The sequence below is a fragment of the Hemiscyllium ocellatum genome, chromosome 4 (assembly GCF_020745735.1).
Source record: "Hemiscyllium ocellatum isolate sHemOce1 chromosome 4, sHemOce1.pat.X.cur, whole genome shotgun sequence".
NCBI classification, from domain to species: Eukaryota; Metazoa; Chordata; class Chondrichthyes; order Orectolobiformes; family Hemiscylliidae; genus Hemiscyllium; species Hemiscyllium ocellatum.
In genome coordinates this window covers 57,827,640-57,850,185 of record NC_083404.1, presented here as the reverse complement: position 1 = coordinate 57,850,185, position 22,546 = coordinate 57,827,640, and the positions used below count along the sequence as shown (strand labels likewise).

Sequence of the window (22,546 nt, the reverse complement as noted above, 5' to 3'; positions counted from 1 at the left end):
GCAGTAGCCAGTGACATGACGACTATATTAGTGTCTTCTTGATGCTCTAATGTTTCAATTCATCCCAATGGCAAAGTGCCTAGTCTTTTCTTCCAATCAACTTGGAGCAATGTCATCCCATCAGAGAATCATGTCTTACACTCCTTACTACTCCATGACGTTTACTGTACAATGCATTGTACAGATACCACCCATCTGTTACAAATATTTTACATTATATTTAAGGGTGATAAGTAATCACAGAAACAGTTCAAGTGGCTCATGGAATTTATTATTTTCAACAACATACATTTATATATTTAACATATTAACATATCAAGGCACTTCATAGGAATATCATCAAACCAAATTTGACAGCAAGCAATTGAAGCAGTTATTAGGACTGAGGACCAAATACTTTGTCAAAAAGGTAGATTTTAAGGAGTGTCTTATATGAAGAGAGGCTGAAAGATTTGGAGAGAGAATCCTAGAGCTAAGTGTATAGTCAGCTGAAAGCATGGCTACCAATAGTGGAGCAATGAAAATCAGGGATGATCTAGCAATTCAGAGTCAGAACAACACAAAGATCTGAGAGGACTGGAGGAGGGTGGCTGGTGGCATTTCAGACAAAGTGGTCAGCAGCCCTGGATTTTATGGAACTGCCCCTTATTTGAAGTGGTCATCTTGTGTCTTGGATTGTTTGCTGCCTGGACACTACTCGTTCCAGTTTTGAAACTGTGGTTGAAGAATCATAGAATCCCTACAGCATGGAAAGTGGCCATTCATCCCATCAAGTCCATACTGACCCTCAATGAACATCCCAGCCCTCTACCTATCCCTGTAACCCTGCATTTACCATGGCTAATCCACCTAACCTGCACAGCAAAGGACTATGGGAGGAAATCGGAGAACCCAGTAGAAATCCACACAGACACAGGGAGAACGTAAAAACTCCCCACAGACAATCATCCAAGGCTGGAATCAAACCCTGGTCCCTGCTGCTGTGAGACAGCATTGCCAACCTCTAAGCCACCATGTCATCCACAGATTTGGAGACTTCTTGTTGGTCCCCTCTGTTTCCCCAACACCCATGATGTTTGCAAATAAATACCTATAAACACGCAATGTGGTGTTCTCCCAGTGACCCACTCACCCGTATGGACAGTCACCCTCTGCTTCGACTGTTTGAGAGGGTACACACCCTTCCCCACACTTCTGGACAGGTGCTTCCCCCAGTACCCGTGGTCCAGAGAACACCCACCAAAGGTCTCATCAGCATTCCTTATAGTCCACAGACTCACAAGGTAACTTCATGCCAAAGTGACTCTTATTTTCTTTCCTGAGTTAGTCACTCTGGCCTCTGAAGACTCAGATACAAACGCACTCATGGCAAAACTTACAAGAAGGTCCGGGGTATTAGTGATCATTAAAACTGTGAACATAGAATGTAGCATCAGTAAATGAGGAAAATCCTAGGATAACTACAGAGAGGGCTATGGTAGCAGTTCCAATTCACGATAGTGAGTTTCTAAAACATGTTGGTTCAATTCCATATATGTAATTGCTGTTGAGACTTTTTTTGACCTTGGACAGGCGAACATCAAAGAGTGAGTAAATTTGCATCAGGTTTTAGACACTTGAGCTGAAGAAGCTATAAAATCTGGACATTGTGGTTCGAGAAGTGAAAGCAGAGGGAAATCTTACTGAAGTATTCAAGACTCAGAGATAGGGTTGGATAAATTGAACCTGAAAAATGCTTTTAGTTGTCACACCTTAAAAGGTTGCACTGACTGAAGGTCAGAAAGAGACGGATAATTTAAATTGAATGTGTTTATACAGAGGGCGGTGAATGCGTGGAAATGACTGCTGAGAGGAATACTGAAGCTGGATTATGTTGCCAAATTTAAGAACAAATGGGATGCAGTTGATTGATGGCTTGGAAAGGCTGAGTCATGTTTGATGTTTCCTATACTTTGTCACCAATGTAAAAAACCTTTCCAGCATTCACATTGAACAAGAGGATTTTATTGCAGAGTATGTGCTGAGTTAGCAGTGCGGCAATCTAAAATGGGCCTCAATGTACGCAGCTGAAGGATCATAAAAAGGACTGGTCTCACAATAATGGTCAAATCTACTGCCAGTCATTTTGGCTTCCAGAAGATGTGGTTGCGGAAGGAGCTTTTAGGCCTTTTTATTCTAAATGTTGACTAAACGTAACACTGATGAGCTGACAAATTGGTCTGCTTTTCACGTTAACAGAAATTCATAAAATCACACTCCTTCTGTTTTCCTCCATTCATGATCTGCAGATACCAAGAGTTAAAAAGAAAATGGATTGCTTCTTCTAGCAATAAAATACAGCACTCTGCTAACATTCCTGTCCATGTGTGTAAACATCTTTGTTTATTTAAACAGAAATGTATCGGAAACAATATTATTTGGGGTATATACAGTGCTTAGAACAAAGGTACCTAAATATCACAGATCAGCTTTGTTTAGTCAGTCCACATTCATAACATTGAGTTATCCGTTGGAGCAGTGGTCCAGATAGCACCCACCAAAGGTAGGTAGAGGCAATAAGATAATCCATTAATGCAGATCACTTATAATCAGTAGAAAGAAGATTCTTTCAGACCATCACCTTGGATTGGATTCTTGATCAAGAATTGAAAGGACCTATTAACACAATGAAAAACACAATACTCAAACAATATACATAACACCATCACAGGCTTTGTTTGCTGTAATTCTACAATGACTATGCAGCTCCCTTTGTTAGCTTTGCTATTTGACCAATCTAGCCTAGATTCCTCCATAATTGGGATTGAGGCTGTGATCAGGCATATCACTGCTTCCCTATCTGACTCACATTTGCCCTCATCTCTCCCCCCCTCCTGCTAGTAAAATTTGACAGAGAAGTACGGCTGGCATTTTGATTATTTTCCTTCTCTCTAACATGGTCAGTGGTGCTTCCGTGTGGCTGACTGATGGGAGATTGCCAATGGTTTCACTGTCTCCCTCTACTTTGATTTCTATTTGTTGGATGTGCTCCACAAAAATGAAACACATTTACTGATATTGCATTAATGGCTTCTCTGATATTCCCCCCTTGCCCTTTTATAATGGGAGTTCAACTGGAAGCCTACCCTATATAATGGCACTGTTGGATGAATTTCCATTTCATGATTCATGCATATAGCAGGAATGAGAGTCCAGGGTAGTATGAAGACAGTCTTGCATTGACAAAGTGGCTTTTATGTGGCAAAAAAGGTTCAGTATGCTTGTTTTAAATTTTTGTTAATATTCCAAAGCACTATCAGAAGAGCAAAGAGTTCTCTAAATGTTTTATAATTAATAAAAAATGATTTACAGAATCTTGTAGACAAATAAGATGTTATTTAAATTTGTGCTTTTTTTTCTCCAAATTCATTTCCAATGGTACTGCAAATTCAGATTAACCAGTAATTTCTTTTCTTGCTGTTTATTCAGATAAATAATCGTGTTATGTACGTAACAACAGAGTCTAAACTTCACTATAATTCATAACACGTATACTACTGTGAGCTCAACACTTCAACATGAGGAGAAAATCAGTCATGGCCTCTCAGTTCTAGGATTATCCACCATGGTTAGCACTGCTGCCTCATGGTACCATGGACCCAGGCACAACTCCGGCCTTGGGTGACTGTCTGTGTGGAGTCTGTATCTTCTCCACGTGTCTACGTGGGTTTCCTCCCGGCACTCCGGTTTCCTCCCACAGTCCAATAATGTGCAAGTTAGTTGAAATGGCCATGCTAAATTGCCCACAGTGTTCAGGGGTGTGTAGGTTTGGTGCATTAATTAGGGGTAGATATAGGGTAGGGGGGAATGGATATGGGTAGGTTACTCTTTAGATGGTCGGTGTGGGCATGTTGGACTGAAGGGCCTGTTTTCACACTGTACTGAATTTACTCTATTTGATTCTAAGGTTCTAAGACCCTCTGTTAACTATGTATGGACAGATGTGCTTAGATGTGGCCATGGCACACTTTGTCAAACAGTTTACATGCAAATAATCGTATTGAACATATTAGATGGACATGTGCCAATAAAATAGTAGCCGATGAAGGAATGCCTTCACTGGAGGAGAAAAATTGGCCAAAGGATGTTTATCATGACAGATTAATTATAATTTTTCTGCAAATTCTATGCCTGTGTTCTTCAGATAAAACAAATCGGATTTACAGTTAGAAACCCACTTGTGGGTTGGGTCTTGTACTCATGCTGAATATCTGAACTCTGCTGTGGTTTGAAGATGCATTTGAATGACTTGCTATTAACTTACGAAATCAAATTGTGCATTCAGATCCCTTTGCCTGCAACTTGTTTCTGTGAAGGTCTGTGTTGATACATGTACTTTTCCACAGGCTCCATTCCAGAGCTCAGAGTATGACATGGCAAAAGGAATGTGAGGAATCAGGAATCTACAGCTTCCCGGAGGCACTTATCTATACAGGTTTCGATTTGCCAATTCTATAGTTTGGGATTGTTGCTGCACCAGACATCCCTCTGCTGTAAGAAACATATTGCCTGCATGATGTGAATGCGTTACAATTATTAGGATGAATATCCTTCTCAGGAGTATTTGGAGACCCTATCCCTGCATGCTAGCTGTGAACAGCATGAATTTTCTAAAGGTTCTGCTACTGTGCACTGACTGTACATCCCCCATACTAATTTTTATTTATTTTGAACAGGATGTTTTTAAAAGTCAAACATTTTTGTCATCTCACAATTAACTGCTCAGACCATCAGATGCCTTTGCTTGGTACATTTTCCCCATTTCCTTCAGAATAAAGAAAGGATACAAAGGTTAATCACTAACTTTTTCCTCTTCCACATATGCAGTACAGTTAAGTCACTGATCTTGTCTGAGAAAGGTTACAACAACAAATGGCTTATTCTGCCTGGGTGCAGGCTGTCTAGGCACCCTTCTGACGGTGTGTGGGAGATGTGGTTAATAGGGAGTATAACATCATACCTGTGGTTTGAGAACTATAGATGTGAATTGACAGTTCAGTCTTGCTTTTCAACATAATTTGCTTTAATGGCCATAGTCGTATTATACAGGAAAGGAAAATATATAGGTGTGGGAGCAGGTTTTGGCTGGAGCACCAACACCTAGCGCAGTAGGCCAAGGTTGGTTTGTACCTTCAATGTCCCCACTGCCCACCACTAATGCACTCTCAGGCTCAGTTTAACGACTTTGACAAGAAGGCAAAAATTCACCATGGTACTGTTGGGAAAGACAATGACACGCTGCAATATATTTTCACTGGAATCTAGAAGTGCTGTATCAGCAACTTTATGCTCTCAACCAATGTGCTGCTCTGTCGTAACATGTCAATGGTGGGTAGCCAATAAAGGTGCTCTTTACAGACACTCTTCACATCCACTAGGTAGTTTCTGGTGCTCCTGCTAAGGTTGAAGCCTGGGGAATCTGCCTCCATCCAGGTCAGGTGGCAGTCTGGAGTCCCGGGCAATACTTCATTTAATTTTTAATTCCCAACTTCACTCCTTCCGCCAGAAGATTAGAGCTGTAGCACAGGTCATTCTTTGGAGCTTTTCACACAGACAGTGGGCCCACTGGTCTCCTTCTGCACTAAGATTAGATTCCCTACAGTATGGAAACAGGCTGTTAGGCCCAACAAGCCCTCACCAACCCTCCAAAGAGTAAAATACCCAGACTTATTCCCCTACCCTATATTTATCCCTGACTAGTGCACCTAACACAATGGGCAATTTAGCATGGCCAATTCACCTGACCTGCACATCTTTGGACTGTGGGAGGAAACCAGAGCACCCGGAGGAAACCCACATAGACACAGGGAGAATGTGCAAACTCCACACAGACAGTTGCCTGAGGTGGGAATCGAACTCAGGTCCCTGGTGCTGTGAGGCAAAAAAGTGTTAACCACTGAGCCACTGTGCACCCCAACTTAACAATTCTGTGATTGGAAAGATTTCCTCTCCACAATGCTGGTCTGGCAGCTATGGCTATGTTAGATTTTAAAATATTGATTTGGAGGAGCCAGTGTTGGAGTGGGGTGGACAAAGTTAAAAATCACACAACACCAGGTTATAGTCCAACCTGTTGGATTATAACTTGGCATTGTGTGACTTTTAACTTTAAAAATACTGGACAGTGTTCAGGGTGGAACTCCATCTTGAAGCATCCTCTCATTCGCTCACCTATTGTGGGGCTGTCATTCTTGCAGGTGCTGGATGGTCTCCATCTCACTGTCTTCAATTGGTTTGGGGTCCTGGTGCTAATCACTTAATTCTTCAAAATCTCCCTCTGGGTCTCACTAGTGGTTCTTGACCTACATTGCAGCTGGTTGACAGGATTGTGATAAAAATACTGTCTGTGCTTTTAGAAACCATTAGAATAGCAGTCCTTTAGGTGAGACACCTAGTGTGTCAGTATCTCTAGAGCCAGATCCCATAGGTAGTCACAAGTTCAGTAAGATGGTATTGCAGGGTTGGTGAATTAGCTTAAAATGGCATCCCAGGTACTCCTTCTTTCCTCTACCCCGAGATTCCCCTGTCTGCAGTCTTTGCTGCTTCTCATCAGCATACTACACACCAAGAGGCAATGCAACCACTGTCCCCACACCTGTTTCAGTCTGTGTGGACAGATCGTTAAATTCACCGTGCTGTTTGCTAGACTGTAATGACACTCCCTCCCAAATCCAGCAACTCACCACAATACCTCCATTAACACCGCCCAATATTTACACAAACTTTGCAGAAGGAAGCAACATCACGTTACCAGCAAGTTGCACTGCTGACCCGTTGTGCTGGACACCATAAGAACATAAGATATATAGGAGCAGAATTTGGCCATTGAGTCTGGTCTACCATTCAGCCATGGCTGATTCTTTTCTCAAACCCATTCTCCTGTCTTCTTCCCATAACCTTTGATCTCCCTACTAATCAAGAACTTATCTGTTTTAAAGACACTCAGTTCTAAAGAGTCATCCCTTCACTCTGAGGCTGTGTCCTTCGATCCTATTCTCTCCTACTAGTGGAAACATCTTCTGTCTCCAGGCCTCTCAGTATTCTGTATGTTACTTTAAGATCCCCCTCATCCTTCTAAACTCCATTGAGTATGGAGCCCAAATCTTCAACCACTCCTAATACGACAAGCCCTTCATTCCTGGGATCATTCTTCTGGATCCCTTCCAAGGGTAGCACATCCTCCATTAGATATAGGGGTCCAAAACTGCTTATTATACTCCAAATACAGACTGACCAGCACCCTAACTTAACAGTACATTCCTTCTCTTTTATTCTAGTCCTCTTGAAATGAACACTAAACACTGTATATGCCTTCCGAACTGCTTACTGAACTAGTAGCTTCTGGATTAGTGGTGCAGGAAGAACACAGCAGTTCAGGCAGCATTCAAGGAGCAGCGAAATCGACGTTTCAGGCAAAAGCCCTTCATTAGGAATAACTAGTAGGTCAACTTTAAAAGAATTTTGAATTAGGACTCTCAAATCCCTTTGTGCTTCAGATTTCCAAAGCCTTTGCTGATTTAGAAATTAATGTACACCTCTAAGCTTCCTACCAAAGAGCATAACCTCCCACTTTCCCACACTGTATTCCATCTGCCTCTTTTTCACCCACTTTTCTGGCTTGTCCAAGTCTTTCTGCAGCCTCTCCGCTTCCTCAATACTACCTGTCCCTCCACCTATTTTTATGTCATCTGCAAACTTAAGCAACAATGCCCTCAGTTTCTTCATCCAGATCGTTAATGCAGAACATGAATAGTTGTGGTCCCAACACTGACCCCTGCGGAACTCACTAGTCACTGGGTGCCATCCTGAAAAATACTCCTTTACCCCCACTCTTTGCCTTTTGTGCTGTTATCCTATTTAGCATGCGTCCTGTGTGGTATCTTGTCAAAGTCTTTCTGGAAATCCATACTGATCACACCCACTGGGCTCTTCTTTGTCAAATTTGCTCATTAACTCCTCGAAGAATTCTCATATTTGTCAGACATCAGCTCTCCTTGACGGAGCCATGCTAACTCAATCCTGTTTTACCATGCACTTCTAAGTACTCTGCAAACTCATCCTTAATGATAAACTCTAAAATCTTACCAATAACCGAGGTCAGGCTAACCGGCCTATAGTTTCCGGTCTTCTGACTCTCTCCTTCCTAATCAGGAGCATGACACTAGCTATTTTCTAATCCTCTGGGACCCTCTCTTGACTCCAGTGATTCATGAAAGATCTTTGCCAGTGTCCTACAATCTCCTCACCTATCTCCTTCAGAAATTTGGTGTCCAGTCCATCTGATCTAGGTGATTTTTTGACATTCAGACCTTTCAGCTTCTCCAGCACTACCTCCTCAGTAATTGCCACTACACTCGCCTCTGCCCCTTGACTCTCTTGAAGCTCTGGTCTGCTACGAGGTGCTGGTCAGCACAAATTCAACTCAGGGAGATAGTGCATGAACTTAGTGGAGCTGTGGGGTCCATGTTTCAAAACCCTGCGTCAAATCAGGCAAGCCCATGATCCAATCTGCTGCCACTTTCTGATGCACATATGGCAAGGCTGCACTTGCTTCTTTCTAAACAAACAGTCCCATGTTAGCCATTTCAGACAGATGACATGGGCCATTTGGACAGTCTCCATTCTCCACAGCAGTGGGTCCAGCTGAAATTCGAAAGAAGATTCGAGAGAAGAAAGAAATTAGAGAAGTTATGATTGCTTACTGTTCTTAGCCATAATGCTGAGTGTGTTTGATTGGTAAATGGTCCAGCTAAACAGTTACTAATATCACCACCTCATTCAGTCTCACTACTTGTGGGGATTGTTGGCCCAGTTTACATTCCAAACTCATGACCACTACCACCCAGAAGGACAAGAGCGGAGATACATGGAATATCACCATTTGCGATTTCCCTCCTGACTACACTCTGTCCTCAATTGGAACAATATCACTGATCCTTCATTGCTGTTGGGTTAAAATCCTGGATCTCCAACTCTAATAGCATTGTCTTTACTCCCCAAAGTCTTTAATGGTTCAAAAAGACACCACACTATCACCTTCCCCAAGGTAATTAGGGATAAGCAATAAATGCTGGCCCAGCCAACGATGCCCACATTCCCTTGAATGACTTTTTAAAAAAAATCCATGACTCAATACAGCATTTCTCTGTAATTTTTAAGTGTTTTAGGACAAAAGTTATCATTTGATAGAGTCAGAGTCATACAGAACAGAAACAGATCCTTCCGTCCAACTCATATATGCCAACCAAGTTTCCCAAACGAAACTAGTTCCATTTGCCTGCGTTGGTCCATATCCCTCTAAATATTTCCTATTCATGTACATATCCAAATATATTTTAAATGTTGTAACTGTACTTGTAACTTCCTCTGGTAGTTCATTCCACACACTAACCTGATCCCATTTTTATGTATGGAGAGGGCAGGAGTATGAAAATAATAGTTCCTCATCTCACATTCCACCTTTCTTTTTAGATTACTTACAGTGTGGAAACAGGCCCTTCGGCCCAACAAGTCCACACCGACCCGCCGAAGCGCAACCCACCCATACCCCTTACCTAACACTACGGGCAATTTAGCATGGCCAATTCACCTGACCCGCACATCTTTGGACTGTGGGAGGAAACCGGAGCACGCGGAGGAAACCCACGCGGACACGGGGAGAACGTGCAAACTCCACACAGTCAGTCGCCTGAGGCGGGAATTGAACCCAGGTCCCTGGCGCTGTGAGGCAGCAGTGCTAACCACTGTGCCACCGTGCCGCCCAATATTTCACCATTCAATATTGTAATTTTGAAATGTATGTAAAAACTGTGTACTGTTTGTCCTGAAACTGTGAAGCAGAGTTGGGCTGCATCCCATGAGTTTTTCTTTGCAGCCCAGCCTTTGAAATACTGTCCCCAGTAGAGTATCAAGCTTAAGTAGGGCATTGATCACAGTTTTTAGTAAGCTGCAGTTTTTCTCTCTAACTTTAATCTTACAGAAGGTAGAAGATAAGGACATGGCCTCAGTAGGATTCCAGCAACATTAACTTTTCTCTAGCATGGAGAATGCCTTTTGATCGATCAATAAAAACATTTGTACTCAACTGTGTTACCTAGTGAATTGAACAAAGCCACCAAAACAATAGTGTTAGGTGCCTCAAATGCATTTCATGAGATCCCTCAATAAATTTAAAACTTAACTGTTCATAAAAAACACAATGGTGATGATAATATATCCCATTTTCAGTCAAGGCAACTAATGGATATTCACAATGATTTAATCTAATTTAAGTGAGCTTGTGTGATCTCTTTTGTTCTTTCCAATCGCTCCCTTGGTGACTGTATTTGTAATTCGCTGCTGGTACTTTAAATAGTATATCATTCTTCTAATGAATTGTTTAGCATTTTTTCACTCTACAGCTAGAAATTTCCATAACATTCTCCTTTTTTACATTAAAATACATATATAAATGTATAGTTGTTCATCGCACAGAGTGAAAACCCATGTCACTGTTGGGTTCGGCCAAGACTCTGGAACAGAAAAGTGATATCAGGTGGAACAACATACAGCTTTAAAATTGTGCTTCTAGTTGAAGATGAACAGCAAGCAGTTTTGCAGGAGTTCAGTGGGAGCATGGCCGGAAAGAAGTTCTTAGAAGGCTTAGAGATTTTACAAAAAAAGTAGTTCAAGGGAAGATTGTCAAGATGCCTCAAGAGTAAAAAGTGAGGTCTGCAGATGCTCGGTGGAGTGGGAGGGAGAGTCCGCGAGCTCCCTCCGCTCCAATCCCAACCTCAACATCAAACCCGCAGACAAGGGAGGCGCGGTGGTAGTTTGGCGCACTGACCTGTATACCGCTGAAGCCAAACGCCAGCTCGCGGACGCCTCCTCTTATCGCCCCTTGACCACGACCCCACCTCCCACCACCAAACCATCATCTCCCAGACCATCCAGGACCTCATCACCTCAGGGGATCTCCCATCCACCGCCTCCAACCTCATAGTCCCACAACCCCGCACCGCCCGTTTCTACCTCCTGCCCAAAATCCACAAACCTGCCTGCCCCGGCCGACCCATTGTCTCAGCCTGCTCCTGCCCCACCGAACTCATCTCCCAATACCTCGACACGGTCCTGTCCCCTTTAGTCCAAGAACTCCCCACCTACGTTCGGGACACCACCCACACCCTCCACCTCCTCCAGGATTTTCGCTTCCCCGGTCCCCAACGCCTTATTTTCACTATGGACATCCAGTCCCTGCACACCTCCATCCCCCATCACGAAGGACTCAAAGCCCTCCGCTTCTTCCTTTCCTGCCGCACCAACCAGTACCCTTCCACTGACACCCTCCTTCGACTGACTGAACTGATCCTCACCCTGAATAACTTCTCTTTTCAATCCTCCCACTTCCTCCAAACTAAAGGAGTTGCCATGGGCACCCGCATGGGCCCCAGCTATGCCTGCCTCTTCGTAGGATATGTGGAACAGTCCATCTTCCGCAACTACACTGGCACCACCCCCCACCTTTTCCTCCGCTACATCGATGACTGTATCGGCGCTGCCTCGTGCTCCCACGAGGAGGTTGAACAGTTCATCAACTTTACTAACACCTTCCATCCCGACCTGAAATTCACCTGGACCATCTCAGACTCCTCCCTCCCCTTCCTAGACCTCTCCATTTCTATCTCGGGCGGCCGACTCAACACAGACATCTATTATAAACCGACTGACTCCCACAGCTACCTGGACTACACCTCCTCCCACCCTGCCCCCTGTAAAAATGCCATCCCATATTCCCAATTCCTTCGTCTCCGCCGCATCTGCTCCCAGGAGGACCAATTCCAACACCGCACAGCCCAGATGGCCTCCTTCTTCAAGGACCGCAGATTCCCCCCAGACGTGATCGATGATGCCCTCCACCGCATCTCCTCCACTTCCCGCTCCTCCGCCCTTGAGCCCCGCTCCTCCAACCGCCACCAAGACAGAACCCCACTGGCTCTCACCTACCACCCCACCAACCTCCGCATACAACGTATCATCCGCCGCCATTTCCGCCACCTCCAAACGGACCCCACCACCAAGGATATATTTCCCTCCCCTCCCCTATCAGCGTTCCGCAAGGACCACTCCCTTCGTGACTCCCTCGTCAGATCCACACCCCCCACCAACCCAACCTCCACCCCCCGGCACCTTCCCCTGCAACCGCAGGAAATGTAAAACTTGCGCCCACACCTCCACACTCACTTCCCTCCAAGGCCCCAAGGGATCCTTCCATATCCGCCACAAGTTCACCTGTACCTCCACACACATCATCTATTGCATCCGCTGCACCCGATGTGGCCTCCTCTATATTGGTGAAACAGGCCGCTTACTTGCGGAACGCTTCAGAGAACACCTCCGGGCCGCCCGAACCAACCAACCCAATCACCCCGTGGCTCAACACTTTAACTCTCCCTCCCACTCCACCGAGGACATGCAGGTCCTTGGACTCCTCCACCGGCAGAACATAACAACACGACGGCTGGAGGAGGAGCGCCTCATCTTCCGCCTGGGAACCCTCCAACCACAAGATATGAACTCAGATTTCTCCAGTTTCCTCATTTCCCCTCCCCCCACCTTGTCTCAGTCGGTTCCCTCAACTCAGCACCGCCCTCCTAACCTGCAATCCTCTTCCTGACCTCTCCGCCCCCACCCCACTCCGGCCTATCACCCTCACCTTGACCTCCTTCCACCTATCCCACCTCCATCGCCCCTCCCCCCAGTCCCTCCTCCCTACCCTTTATCTTAGCCTGCTTGGCTCTCTCTCTCTCTTATTCCTGATGAAGGGCTTATGCTCGAAACGTCGAATTCTCTATTCCTGAGATGCTGCCTGGCCTGCTGTGCTTTGACCAGCAACACATTTGCAGCCAAGATGCCTCAAGACTCTACTGCTGAAGGTGGAGCTGGAAGAGGAAAGAATGAATATAGACACGAGACCACAGTCAGTGTGAAGATGATGTCGTGTGCCTCAGGGCTTAAAGAAGTTGGAAGTTACATGAGCTGCGGACGTCACATTCATTGCCAATTGTAAATTTCCTCTGAACTGATTAATTGGCCTAGTAACCAGAGGTCAATTAAGAGTAGTAAATAAAATGGTTTTTATAACAATCAATGGTGGTGGTGGTGGTGGTTCATAATTGACCACAAAACTAAGGTTACCTAAATTTCAGGTGTATGAACTGAATTTAATTGATCGAAGTTGAATGCACATTCCAGAGCATTAGTTTGGGCTCTGGATTACTAGTCCAGTGACATTATCATAACACCACCATTGATAAGCATCCATGAAACCATATACAAGCATAACACTACTACACAAAAATACAATGCAAACCATTTAAGGGGCTTGTTGCATAGGTAAAGGTGCCATCTTTAAGATGAAGTGACAAGCCAAGGTGCAGTGACCACATTGTCAAAAGGCTATGAATAATTTGGGATGGCCTGAGGATATGAAAGGCATTTTGGTGGGGAAGCATCCTTTCAGGTGGTACCTGGTAACAATGTAGGCGGCTTACATCATTTGGCCTGTGGCAAAAGCAACTCATCCTTAAGTGAAACTATGCAAATTACTGTCCATGACTGAGAGTAGGTGACCATAATATTTGCCTACTTAGAAGACTTCCCAGCTGCTGTTCAACAGATGTCCATTAGCCACTTACTCTAGATGGGAAGTAGCTATTCATGTGCAGCAGGCATTTGGAAATCAGAACATGCCTTGGCCAGAAGAACAATGGGAGAAAATGGAAGAATGAAAATACCACTAATTGGTCCCTTGGGGAGGAAAAGTGATGAAAATATAAAATGGTTGAAGATGAAATACTAGAAGATTTTTAAAAAGCAATTTGACATCATACTCCTCTGCTAATTAAATACTCAATATCAGACAGAACTATAGAAGAGCAGGATGGTCCTGGATCTGCTTGGTATTCTGAGCAGTGTTGGCTGATTTCAGATGCACATGTGGTTTTAGAGCATATAGACTGGTGAAGAAATAATCAGCCAGAGACTATGTCTATTCAATACTGGCATCCATGACACTGCAGCCCAACACAAGTATAGGACAGGTAGATTACAGAATTGAGGGGAAAAGATCTGTTCGACTCAGAAAATACATTGGACACATTTCCTATCAGGGGAATTCTTCTTAAAACAGTCACATGCTGCATTACCAGAATATGATTTTCTTAATTCGTAAGTAGATTTCTTCTTTGTTAATGGAAATTTAGGCTTTCAACATAGTAAATGTTAATAATTTTGTATATCATGCCTGATCCATTTTAATTTATTTGACTACAGCTAAGGACCTTCCATCTTATCAATAAATTTGATTTAAGTCAAACAGGATGTTTTAGAAGCACTCAGCCAGATGGCAGCATCCATGGAGAGATACTTAATGTTACAATTCTATGACTTGGTATTGCTAGATATTCTGAGTCTTTCCAACGTTTATGTTTTTACTCCAGATTTCCAGCATCTGCAGTATTTTAGCTTTGCAAATGTCTGCACAGGAAATGAACTGTGATTGCTTTCTATTATATTGTGCTATATTCTCACCTTCCTTATTCTTAATTAGCAACTCGCTCGTTGAACGGTTTCTGTAACATGAAATATTTGAACTTATTTTTGCAAATTTTTCAACATTTATCATGCAGGAAGAAATCTGGCCCTACATAATTAATAAAGCAAATAGTCACAGTAAATCTATAATATTTCAAACAAATCTTGAGCGGGATTCAGGGAAATTTTATTACCTATAATAAACTAATTATTTGTTTCTGATTATGGAAATGCAAAATGAAAATGCTGAAGATACTCAATAGATTTAGCAGCATTCACAGACAGAACACAAATTAATATTTCAGGTACATCAGAAAAGCATTTTTTCCTTTCAGATAACAATGCCTGAAAACGTCAACTTGTGTTTCTTCCATAGACATGGCCCGTTATAGAGTACAGCACTGAAAGAGGCCTTTCAGCCTATCGTGGCTATACCGGTCATCAAATATTTATCTATTCTAATCCTATTTTCCAGCCCTTGACCCATAGCCTTGTATGGTATGGTATTTCAAGTGCTCATGTAAACAGCTCTTAAATGTCTTGAGGGTTCCTGTCTCTAAGATCTTTAAAGAGCAGCAAATACCAGATATCTACAAAAGTTTGGGTGAAAAGAGGTTTCCTCAAAATCTTAAAACTGAGCCCCTGGTTATTGACCCCTCTTCTAAGGGTAAAGGCTTCACACAATATTTCCCTCAGAACTTTGTGCATCTCAATCAGAACCACCTCATCTTTTTCCATGCTAAGGAAAACAACACCAGTCTATCTAGTCGCTATTCATAACTGAGTTGCTCCAGCCCAGACAACAACCTGGTGAATCTCTTCTGCACATTCTCTGGTGCAATCACATCCTTCCTGTTGTGTGGCCACACAGTACTCCAGCAGTGGTCTAAATTGCATTGTAAACAGCTTCACCATAACCTCCTCATTTTTGTATTCAAAGTTTTGACTAATAAAGGAAAGTATCTTATCTTCCTTCTTAACCACCTTATCTGCTTACCCTGCTGCCTTCAAACATCTACGGATATGCATACCAAGGTCCCTCTGTGTTTTCTAGGGTCCTACTGTTCAATTTATACAGTATTCCCTTGTTTGGTTAGTCCTTCCAAAATACCTCATCTCACACACTTTTCAGGATGAAATTCAATTTGTCACTGACCAACCTATCTGACCAGGCTGCCTATATTGTCTTGTAGTCGAAGGCCTTTCTCCTCGTTATTTATCACATCACAAATTTTCATGTCATCTGCGAACTCACTGATCATGCCTCCTACATTCACTTCTAGATCATTAACCATACATAACAAATAGCAAGGAATCCCACATTGAACCCTGTGGTACATCATTGTATACAGGTTTCCAGTCACAAAAACACACTTTGACCATCGCCCTCTGCTTCCTGCCACGAGGCCAATTTTGGATTCCATAATCTCTTAGCTACTTAACCAATTCCATGCGAAACCTTATCAAAAGCCTTACCAAAGACCATTTAGACTACATCATCTGCACTACCCTCATCTACACACACAGTCACCTCCTCAGAAAATGAAACCAAATTTGTTAATGTGATCTCTCCTGACGAAGTCGTGCTGACTATCTTTGATTAATTTTTGTCTCTCCGAGTTGAGATTAAATCTGACCCTCAGATTTTCTTTTCCCCCCAATAATTTCCCTACCACAGATGATAAACTTACTGGCTTGTAGTTTCCTAGTTTATCACTACATCCTTCCTGAATAATTGTACCACATCAACTGCCTTCCAGTCTGCTGGCACCCATCCTCTGGCCAGATAGGATTTGAAAATGGATATTAGAATCCATGCAATCTCCTCTCTTGTCTCCCATAGGAGGCAAGAGAGATACATCTTATCCACTTCTGAGGATTCATCCATTTTCAAGAGTCTGCTGAAATCACTAATACCTCTTCTCTCTCTCTTTCTCTTAATGCTAATTCGTTCAAGTATACCATAGTTACCCTCCTTTGTTTCTATGTCCACATCATTCTTCTCTACAGTACACACAAATGCGAAGTGCTAATTTGGAACCTCAGTAATGTCTTCCAACTTCACACAGACTGGCCAGTTTGGTCCCTAATGGAATCGTACTCTTTCCCTAATTATTCTCTTGCCCCTAATTTCCATTGCTTTGAGCCTTTGGTATATACTATATGTGACATTTTTTTCTCCTTATCCAATCCTGTAGATGCCTTGACATCCAGGGTTCTCTGGACATTCTGGTCTTACTCTTCATCTTTATGGGAACATGTTGCCCTGCACCCTTACTATTACCTTTTGAAACACACCCATTGCACTGATGTTGCTACAAGCAGCTGCTCCCACACAACTTTGTCCTGTCTTATTTTATTGGGTTCTCCTGGTTCAGGATCTTTACATCCAGTCTATCTTGGCCTTTATACATAATTACCTTAAATTGCACGGAATTAGAGTCATAGAGTTGAACAGCATGGAAACAGATCTTGCGGTCTAACTTGTCCATGCCGACCACACATGTTTAATCTAGTTCCATTTGCCAGTACTTAACGCATATCCCTCTAAACCCTTGCTCATCATATACCCATCCAGATGCCTTTTAAATGTTGTAATTGTGCCAGCCTCCACCAGTTCCTCTGGCAGCTCGATCCACACACGCACAACCCTCTGCATGAAAAAGTTGTCCCTTAGGTCCCTTAAAAATTTTCCCTCTCACCTTAAACTTATGCCCTCTAATTTTGGACTCCCCTATCCCAGGGAAAAAGGCCTTGATTATTCACCCTATCCATGCCCTGTGTGTTTTTATAAACCTCTACAAGATCACCCCTCAGCCTTTGACAATCCAGGGGAAAAAAGCCTCAGCCTATTCAGCCTCTCCCTCTGGCTCAAACCCTCCAAACCGAGCAACATCCTTGTAAATTTTTTCTGAACCCTTTCACAAGTTTCACAACATCTTTCCCATAGCAGGGAGACCAGGATTGGACATAGTATCCCAAAAGTGGCCTAACCAATGTCCTGCACAACTCTTATACTCAATGCACTTACCAATAAAGGTAAGTGTACCAAATGTCTTCTTCACTATCCTGTCTACCTGTGTCTCCACTTTCAAGGAATATAAACCTGCACTCCAAGCTCTCTTTGTTTCACAACAGTCCTTAAGACCTTCCCATTAAGTGTATACACTGCACACTTATCTAAATTAAATGCTATCTGCCACTCCTCAGCCCATTGGTCCATCTGATTACCGAAAAGTTTCCCCACTGCTACATTTACCACTAGCCTGGCTTCATTCCCTAAAATTAGGTCCAGCATTACCCCCTGTTGCAGTTCTTTTTACTCACTGGATTATAAAGCTATCCTGGTAACATTTTAAAGAACCTTTGGGCCTCTGGGCCTTTCACACTGTCTATCCAGTTAATGTTGGGGAAATTGAAATCCCGAGCTGAAAAATGTGTTGCTGGAAAAGCGTAGCAGGTCAGGCAGCATCCAAGGAGCAGGAGAATCGACGTTTCGGGCATAAGCCATTTTTCAGGAATGAGGAGGGCGTGCCAAGCAGGCTAAGATAAAAGGTAGGGAGGAGGGACTTGGGGGAGGGGCATTGGGAATGCGATAGGTGGAAGGAGGTGAGGGTGATAGGCCAGAGAGGGGGTGGGGGCGGAGAGGTCGGGTAGAAGGTTGCAGGTCAAGAGAGTGATGCCGAATCCGGGGGTTGGGACTGAGTTGGTTGGGGGGGGGAGGGGGGAAAGAGATGGGGGAGGGGAAATGAGGAAGCTGGAGAAATCTACATTCATCCCGTGTGGTTGGAGGGTTCCTAGGCGGAAGACGAGGCGCTCTCGGCGCTCTTCCTACAGGCGTCGTGTGGCCAGGGTCTGGCGATGGAGGTGGCCAAGGACCTGCATGTCCTTAGCGGAGTGGGAGGGGAGCCACGGGGCGGTTGGGTTGGTTGGTGTGAGTGTCCCAGAGGTGTTCCCTGAAACGTGCCGCAAGTAGGCTGCCTGTTTCCCCAATGTAGAGGACACCACATCGGATGCAGCAGATACAGTAAATGATGTGTGTGGAGGTGCAGGTGAATTTGTGATGGCTATGGAAGGATCCATTGGGACCTTGGAGGGAGATGAGGGGGGAGGTGTGGGCGCAAGTTTTGCATTTCTTGCGGTTGCAGGGGAAGGCGCCAGGAGTCGAGGTTGGGTTGGTGGGGAGTGTGGACCTGATGAGGGAGTCGCGGAGGGAGTGGTCTCTCCGGAACGCTGATAGGGGTGGGGTCTGTTTGGAGGTGGCGGAAATGACGGAGGATGATACGATGGATCCGGAGGTTGGTGGGGTGGAAGGTGAGGACAAGTGGGGTTCTGTCGTGGTTGGAGGGGTGGGTTTCAAGGGCGGAGGTGCGGGAAGTGGAGGAGATGCAGTGGAGAGCATCGTCGACCACGTCAGAGGGGAAATTGCGGTCTTTGAAAAAGGAGGCCATTTGGGTTGTTCGGTAATGGAATTGGTCCTCCTGGGAGCAGATGTGGCGGAGGCGAAGGAATTGGGAATATGGGATGGCGTTTTTACAGTGGGCAGGGTGGGAGGAGGTGTAATCTAGGTAGCTGTGGGAGTTGGTCGGTTTGTAGCAAATGTCTGTGTTGAGTCCCCCCACACCCCCCACCAACCCAACCTCCACTCCTGGCACCTTCACTGCAACCACAAGAAGTGCAAAACTTGCGTCCACACCTCCCCCCTCACCTCCCTCCAAGGCCCCAATGGATCCTTCCATATCCGTCACAAATTCACCTGCACCAAACACCATTTACTGAATCCACTGCACCCAGTGTGATCTCCTCTACATTGGGGAGACAGGCCGCCTACTTGCAGAACGTTTCTGAGACACCCACACCAACCAACCCAACCGCCCCGAGGTCCTTGGCTTCCTCCATCACCAGACCCTGGCCACACGACGCCTGGAGGAAGAGCACCTCATCTTCCGCCTAGGAACCCTCCAACCACACAGGATGAATGTAGATTTCTCCAGCTTCCTCATTTCCTCTCCCCCCACCTTATCTCAGTCCCAACCCCCGGATTCAGCACACCGCCCTCTTGGCCTGCAATCTTCTTCCCGACCTCTCCACGCCCACTCCCTCTCCAGCCTATCACTCTCACCCTCACCTCCTTCCACCTATTGTTTTCCCAGGCCCCTCCCCCAAATTCCCCCCTCCCCACAAATTCCGCCCCCTCCCCCCCGCCCCCACCTTGTATCTCAGCCCGCTTGGCACACCAGCCTCATTCTTGAAGAAGGGCCTACACCCGAAACGTCGATTCTCCTGCTCCTCGGATGCTGCCTGGCCCAGTGCGCTTTTCCAGCACCACACTTTTCACCTCTGTTTATATAATATTATCCGGTTTCTCTATTGTTAAGCCCTGGATATAACAGTTTCTTCCTTGTTATATTGTGCTTATTCTTTATTTTATCAACTGCTTTGCCCTTTACTCACCATTCTTCCAAAGTTAACTTTCATTGCTGACTCCCCAGGGCCACAACACTAAAAATTTGATCGGAAATTCCAATATTTTGAACTGTCAGATAGTGTTTTTGTGGTAATGGTTCCTACCTCTCTTACGCTTTCTGCCAAACATCCCAATTATTCTCTCTCCCACATTACAGTACAGTATTATAAATTTCACCACTAATGTTTCAATATCATTCCCTTCTCTGCTGAGCACAATAACTGATATTTGGACAGGATTGACCAGCACACTGGCATCTCATTGAAATGACTCATTTTACCACAACTTGGTAAAAGATGAACATTAAGGGGCACTTCAGAATGAGTTACTTCTCTTGAAAGAGACCATACTTTTTAGTTTTTGTTTCTAATGCAATAACAAAAATATGTAATTTTCAGAAGCTACTGAATAGCGATCAGGTGGGGAAAACATTGATGCATTTCCCCCACTTCCTGTGCAAAGTACATTTACAAATAATTGATGTCATTCTCCAAATAGCTCATTACAGACTAGAGATCAAACCTAAGCATTTTCTTCATGACCTGCACAGTTAAGTAACACACAATACTGAATAAGAGTCTTTGGACTCAAAATGTTAGTTCTATTCTTTCTCCAAGTTACTGCCAGACCTGCTGAATTTCTCCAGCATTTTCTGTTTTAATTTAAATAACATTTCAAATGTGGCTTTGTTAAAAGGTGTGAATAAGTACCGAAGATTGGCTATCACCCATATCTCTTAAGCTAACAACTGCCATCTATACAAGCTTGTACTGGAAGGTGAATAATGGATACAGTATCTTGTGTAATCACAGAACAATAATCTAATCAAGTGGTGTTAAAACTGATGATTTAGATAACTGTCATCTGAATTCTGAAGTTAAGTTACTGCCTTGAAACTTCCCCAAATTGTTAGCTTTGGGAAAAAATAAAAATTGTAAAACTATTCATGGGGTGATTTTATTCAATTTCAAGTCAACTGCAGTGCTAACAGGTGTTAGAGCAGGAGGTGGTTGACAGTGTACCTCATGGTGTTGATATACCAATTGAATGATTAACAATTATGCTGCAATCCTAACCAAGAAGTACAGTAATTTGCAATAAGTAACTATACATTTCGACTGATACACATAACAAAGAGCACGAATGCACCCTTTCAAATTTCCAAGCACACTCAATATGTTATACTGTGACATGTTCGTTCAGGAAGACCTGTGTAATGTTATTACAACAAACAGTACTTGCAATCCCTCTCCGGGCACTTATTTCCACTGGTACACTATTTTCTTTCAGTTGTTTAACTTCATCTTAATTGCTTAGCTCTATCTTCATGTTGTTTCCTTCAATTTAGCAAACAAAATCCGGGCTCCAGCGGTCTACTTGGTATCAAAAATTCCACTTGCCCTCTTCTCCGATTCCCCTGGCGTTTGTGTCAAAATCTGAATTCGCCTGAATTTGCGACATTCTCTCCGATTAAACACCCTTGGCTCCCTCTCCCTCTCAGGTACAGTACCTCACTGTCTCTGATTCAGTCTATGTGCAGTTGAGGTGGGCGGATCGATGCACCTTTCATCCAGTCACTTACCTGGTTTCCACGTCGGTACCGCCTCCTGGAATCTGAAAGCGCTCAGCCTGGAAAAAAAACGCAACTTTTACCTCCAGCACCTCACCCAACTGAAATCTGAATTTTTCCACATATCTGTATATACGCTTGCTTTTTATTTTGGAAATTCCCTAATCATACACTGCTTTGGCGCCCACCCATGGTGTAGTCTGTTGTTTTGAGTAAAGGGGTTTTGATTTTATTCCCCCCCCCCCCCCGCCGCACGCTTTATGCAGCCCTGCAAGTCTCATGTAGAGCAGGGTTACCGTGGGACTGCACTCATCGCACCGGTTCTGCAGAAAGTCGAAAAGAGGAATTACCTGTAGCCCAGGTTCTGCCGTCAGACCGTACCGCACCGACTTGAAAGTCCAGTTTCGCAAGAGGAGCCGGAGGAATATGTCACAGGAGACGGACAAGTAAGTGAACCTACTGGTTCTGTCTCTTTATCCTCGGCTTTATCTTTAATGGTCTCTTGTCTTCAACCAACAACCTCCTCCCCCCCCCCCCTCCCCGAATTCTCCTCAACTCGACAAACCAGTGTCTCTATCCACACACCAGACCTGAATTGTGATTATTATCAACATATTTTTGAGATCCTTTCAAGCGATCATCCTGGAACCCGATTATACAAAGAGCGTTTTCCAAGTCCTATTCCTCACCCCCCCCCCATCGGCCATTTTCTGCTGGGACATTGGGGGGGGGGGTGCTGTTTTCAAACTGAGTTTGCGCCCTCCCCAACGGAGGAGGTGAACTTGGTTGAGTTTGGTCTTGAGTCAGTGGTCTGTACCCCCCCCCCCCCGCGGGTGTTGGGGATGGGGCGGGGTTATGAGGCATCCGACTCCCCCAGGAGCTGTGCTGCTTGCTCACCT

The 22,546-nt window shown here is 44.3% G+C and overlaps 1 protein-coding gene and 1 long non-coding RNA gene across 3 annotated transcripts in view; one reads left to right on the top strand and one right to left on the bottom strand.

Moving 5' to 3' along the window:
* Window positions 1-325: 325 nt before the first annotated feature.
* LOC132813856 (uncharacterized) lies at window positions 326-22,408 on the bottom strand. Its single transcript, XR_009644181.1, has 3 exons — window positions 21,998-22,408; window positions 21,660-21,706; window positions 326-2,655 (listed from the first exon to the last, which is right to left on the bottom strand). It is a non-coding gene; the product is annotated as an uncharacterized LOC132813856 (long non-coding RNA).
* Window positions 21,701-22,546, top strand: part of grhl2b (grainyhead-like transcription factor 2b) — a 153,088-nt gene continuing 152,242 nt past the window's right edge. For both annotated transcript variants that reach the window (XM_060823263.1, XM_060823264.1), the window contains exon 1: window positions 21,701-22,093. In XM_060823263.1, the coding sequence (XP_060679246.1) occupies window positions 22,074-22,093 (20 nt within the window). In that variant the 5' untranslated portion in view covers window positions 21,701-22,073. The remainder of the gene's footprint in view (window positions 22,094-22,546) is intronic.